This window comes from Octopus bimaculoides, chromosome 10 (genome assembly GCF_001194135.2).
Source record: "Octopus bimaculoides isolate UCB-OBI-ISO-001 chromosome 10, ASM119413v2, whole genome shotgun sequence".
In the NCBI taxonomy this organism is placed as follows: domain Eukaryota; kingdom Metazoa; phylum Mollusca; class Cephalopoda; order Octopoda; family Octopodidae; genus Octopus; species Octopus bimaculoides.
In genome coordinates, this window is record NC_068990.1 from 89,014,663 (window position 1) to 89,018,775 (window position 4,113).

A 4,113-nucleotide genomic window follows, 5' to 3' on the forward strand; every position below is an offset into this window, starting at 1 on the left:
CAGGAACATTCTGCGCTCTAGCACCAACTTACATTTTGCATTTACGGCTCCGTTGGTGGCTAATGAGCCCTGCTCTTGATATATATATACATGTGTGTGTGTGTGTGTGTCCTTCATTTTTGACAAGGAAAGAATGAAATACCAATGAACCAACAGAGTTACTTACAGTTAATAATATAAGAAATGCTATGTGGGTTAGACTCCATCTATAGCCAAATACATCTAAAATAGGTCCAGCAACTGTAAATCCAGTGAGATGTCTGAGAAAAGCAAAATCACAAAAAAGAAACATGACAAAGATATGATATTTTATTTGTAACAAGCATTATGGAATAAACATTATTAACAAACAATAATAATAATAATAGTAATAATAATCCTTTCTACTGAAGGCACAAGTCCGGAAATTTAGGGGAAAGGGAATAAGTCGATTAGATGAACCGAGTACTTGACTTGTACTTATCGACCCCGAAAGAATGAAAGGCGCAGTCGGCCACGGCGGAATTTGAACTCAGAACGTAAGGATTGACGCAGTGCCACTAAGCATTTTGCACGAGTTGCTAACGATTCTGCCAGTTCACCACCTTCTTCTTCTTCTTCTTCTTCTTCTTCTTCTTCTTATTATTATTATTATTATTATTATTATTATTATTATTATTATTATTATTATTATAATAATAATAATAATAATAATAATAATAATAATAATAATAATAATAATAATAATAATAATAATAATAATCCTGTCTGCTAAAGGCACAATGCCTGAAATTTTGTGGGAGGGGACTAGATTCTTTATTACAGACTTTAAGACTCTTCGGCAAAGATATAGGCATGAAATTTGGCATAGATAAGCGCGCAATATTAGTAATGAGAAGGGGACAGGTAGTCAACAGCGAAGGCATCCAATTACCAGATGGCTAGACTTTAAAATCATTGGAAGGAGGAGAGCGTTATAAGTATCTAAGCGTATTAGAATCTAACCGAGTACTAACTGTAGAAATGAAAACAAAAATTGAGAACATCAGATGGGTTAGGAAGCTAATGAAGTCAAACTTAAATGGTCCGAATCAAGTGAAGGCTGTAAATACTTGGGCAGAATTATTACTTAGATACTCAGTAGTTTTTGTAGATTGAACAAAAACTGAAGTAGCAAAGCTAGACAGAAGAACTACGAAGGAATTCAATATGAATGGAGGATTCCACCCAAGGGCAGGAGTAGCAAGATTATAATTATTTGAAAGGAAGGCGGAAGAGGGTTAATATCAGTAGAAGACTGCGTAGAGTTAGCTAGAGTACATATAGACTCCTATGTAGGTAATAGTGAAGGATGGTCACTAAAAGCTATTAGCGTCACAGCAAGACATAGGGGAACTCATGTCTCCAGTTTAATCGGCCCCGAGTTATAGTAGAAGACATTTGCTTAAGGTGTTGTGTTGTGAAACCGAACCCGAAATCATGTGGCTTCAAACCGAATGTCCTAATCATGTAGTCATGCCAACGCGTATGTCAATTATTGACATATGATACGACACTTTTGTCACGAAAATATTAATCGTATGACTAGCGGGAGCGGCATTAATGATAAACTTATTGGGTTTTTCCTGAAAACTTTATCAGAAACAAAACTGAAAGCGTAGCCTGTGTTGTGTCTGTCTCAAAAGTCCCTCGTCTGCTATTCTTTCTCTTTCTCCCCTCCTCTCTCTCTCTCTCTGTCTGTCTCTCTCTCTCTCTCTCTCTGTTTCTGTCTGTCTGTCTGTCTGTCTGTCTGTCTGCCTGCCTGCCTGTCTGCCTGCCTGTCTCTGTCTGTCTCTGTCTGTCTGTCTGTCTGTCAATCTCTCTCTCTCTCCCTCTCCCCCCTCTCTCTCTGTGCCTTTCTTTAATCTCTCCATCAGAACATCATCTCATTGCTAAAACTCCAATTTTAACTCTCCTCTATATCATCACTACCTCCAACTAACTTTTTTAACCACGTAGTAAATATTACGTTCCCCCTACCTCATGATATGGACGCTTATCTCTCCGTCTTTTCTTTCTCCCTCTTTTTCTCTAATCACGTGAAAGCGTTACCGACGGGTTAAGTAACGTAATGACAAACAGAATTATTATAAGATGTTTTTTATCTGCTTGTCAATCTGTAAACTAAAGTTCCATCATATGCTGTTCATATTGTCAATTTCCAAGGAACGTGATGAGGCATATCCTTATCTCATACCTATTTCTTTAAGGTGTTAGTGCTGATAACACAACCATCTACAACGTCATCTAATATAAGGGACGATCAAAAACAGTGTCCATGAGGAATTTTGCGCAGTAAATATAAATATTTTAATACTCACCCAATATACATACTTGTGTAGAAAATGCTGTTTATTGTACTGGATTCTTCTAAAGTTTGCTCCGTTTTATCGCCACTAAAAGTTAAACACAAATACAATTTGTCAAAGATGTAAACCGAACTGTAATGCAATGTCTGATAAATATCTTTTAAACACAATGTTGTCTTGAAGTGACTAAAATTAGAGCCCGCAATCACTAGTTTTCATCTCCTTGCTGCATCCCTACAAAATTATCTTACCATCTTAACCTTATAAATATGCAGTTTCATTTGTTCCGGCTAGTTATGTCCTAAGTTCAAATATCATGGCTTACACAGATGGTAGACTTAACCCTTCACCCAGTTTAACACCACAACGTCGTACGTTGAGTGCCTTTAGCGGCTTTAGCAGAGTTATCTCAGTTGCAAGCAGTAGGAACAGATTTACAGTTAGAGAATATCTTCCTCCCTCTCACAAGTCTCTCGGAGGCCCTGTAATGAGTCATGGGAAAAGCCTTCCCTCCTGACTAAAAATTAAAAAAAAAAAGACGAACTGTATTTCTTCGATTGTCGACAGCCTATTCTAATTAACTTCAATTTTCGTCTTCCTTTGACCCATGCTTTTGTTTCCAGAATAAAACATGGTATTCTGCAGATCATCTTAGCCCCTGATGATCAGGATGCCAGTCTGTAATAGGTTTTGATTTATATGCCAAGCTGAGCGATGTAGATTGCCTCGACAGAAGGATATTGAATTACCTGCCAAGAGGTCATAGGTTAGTATTTGCTTACTAGAGGTGTTGACTCTAATCAATACACATATTCCTAGTTCAGTTGGGTAAACAGTTATCACTGTTTAGTACATCATTCTCCAGTGTTGGTTGTTGAAGTACAGCTGTATAGTTTGTGTATAGCTATACGCAAAAATATTAACGGAGACTCACATTTATTCAGTTAAATACATGAGAGCGAAAGATTTATTCAGTTAAATACATGAGAGCGATAGCCGCCAGTCAACTCCTGCTTAGTAGAAAGTCCGCTTAACCGGAAGTCAAATTTGCCGCAGATCATCTCCCTAGCTAGAGCGCAGCGAAGTTCCTGTCTACAGTCCATCTGTAATAAATTCTTGGGCCTACATATAGCCCTACATATAGCTCTCCACCCTCCAGAACCGTTGTCTGTCGTTGGAACCGGGAAGGCGTTTTAACTGCCCTACCCATGCATGTGGTTACACAGCTCTTTGGTGATTGTTTCTTGTCAAGTGTTGGTGTGATTTGCTTGGGGCGGCTCCTGTTTCATGGTCGAGCTACTTGGACGGAGATGTCAATATCGAGATGGGCCGGCTTCAACTTTTCGATGGAAACTGAGCCTTGTCGTCCGCCAATTAAGAGTTGGAATGATCTGTCTCCCGGACATATGACTTCCTATGGGCCATCGTAGGGTGACTGGAAGGGATTTCGTCGTGTGTCACGTCGAACGAACACGATGTTATCCGTGCAGAGGTCGTTCGATACGGATGATCTAGGGGCACCATGTGTTGACATGAGAATAGGGCGCAACTGACCCACACTCTATCAGTTGCGCGAGGTATCTTTTGACATCCAGGTCTGATTTCGGGTTCGGAAGGAACTCTCCTAACACTGTAAGAGGGGCACCATACACCATTTCCGCGGAAGAAGTGTTGAGATTTTCCTTTAGGGCGGTGTCACTAATGTGTGTGTGTGTGTGTGTGTGTGTGCGCGCGCGTGTGTGCGTGCGTGTGTGTGTGTGTGTGTGTGTGTGTGTGTGTGTGTGTG

At 39.7% G+C, this 4,113-nt stretch overlaps 1 protein-coding gene across 1 annotated transcript in view; it reads right to left on the reverse strand.

Annotated features, from left to right (window-relative positions):
- The window catches only part of LOC106869393 (uncharacterized), an 11,389-nt gene that overhangs the window by 2,130 nt on the left and 5,146 nt on the right, over positions 1–4,113 (reverse strand). The window contains exons 5-6 of the mRNA XM_014915115.2: positions 2,340–2,513; positions 167–260 (exon numbers count right to left, since the gene is read on the reverse strand). Of these exons, the coding sequence (XP_014770601.2) occupies positions 167–260; positions 2,340–2,513 (268 nt within the window). The remainder of the gene's footprint in view (positions 1–166; positions 261–2,339; positions 2,514–4,113) is intronic.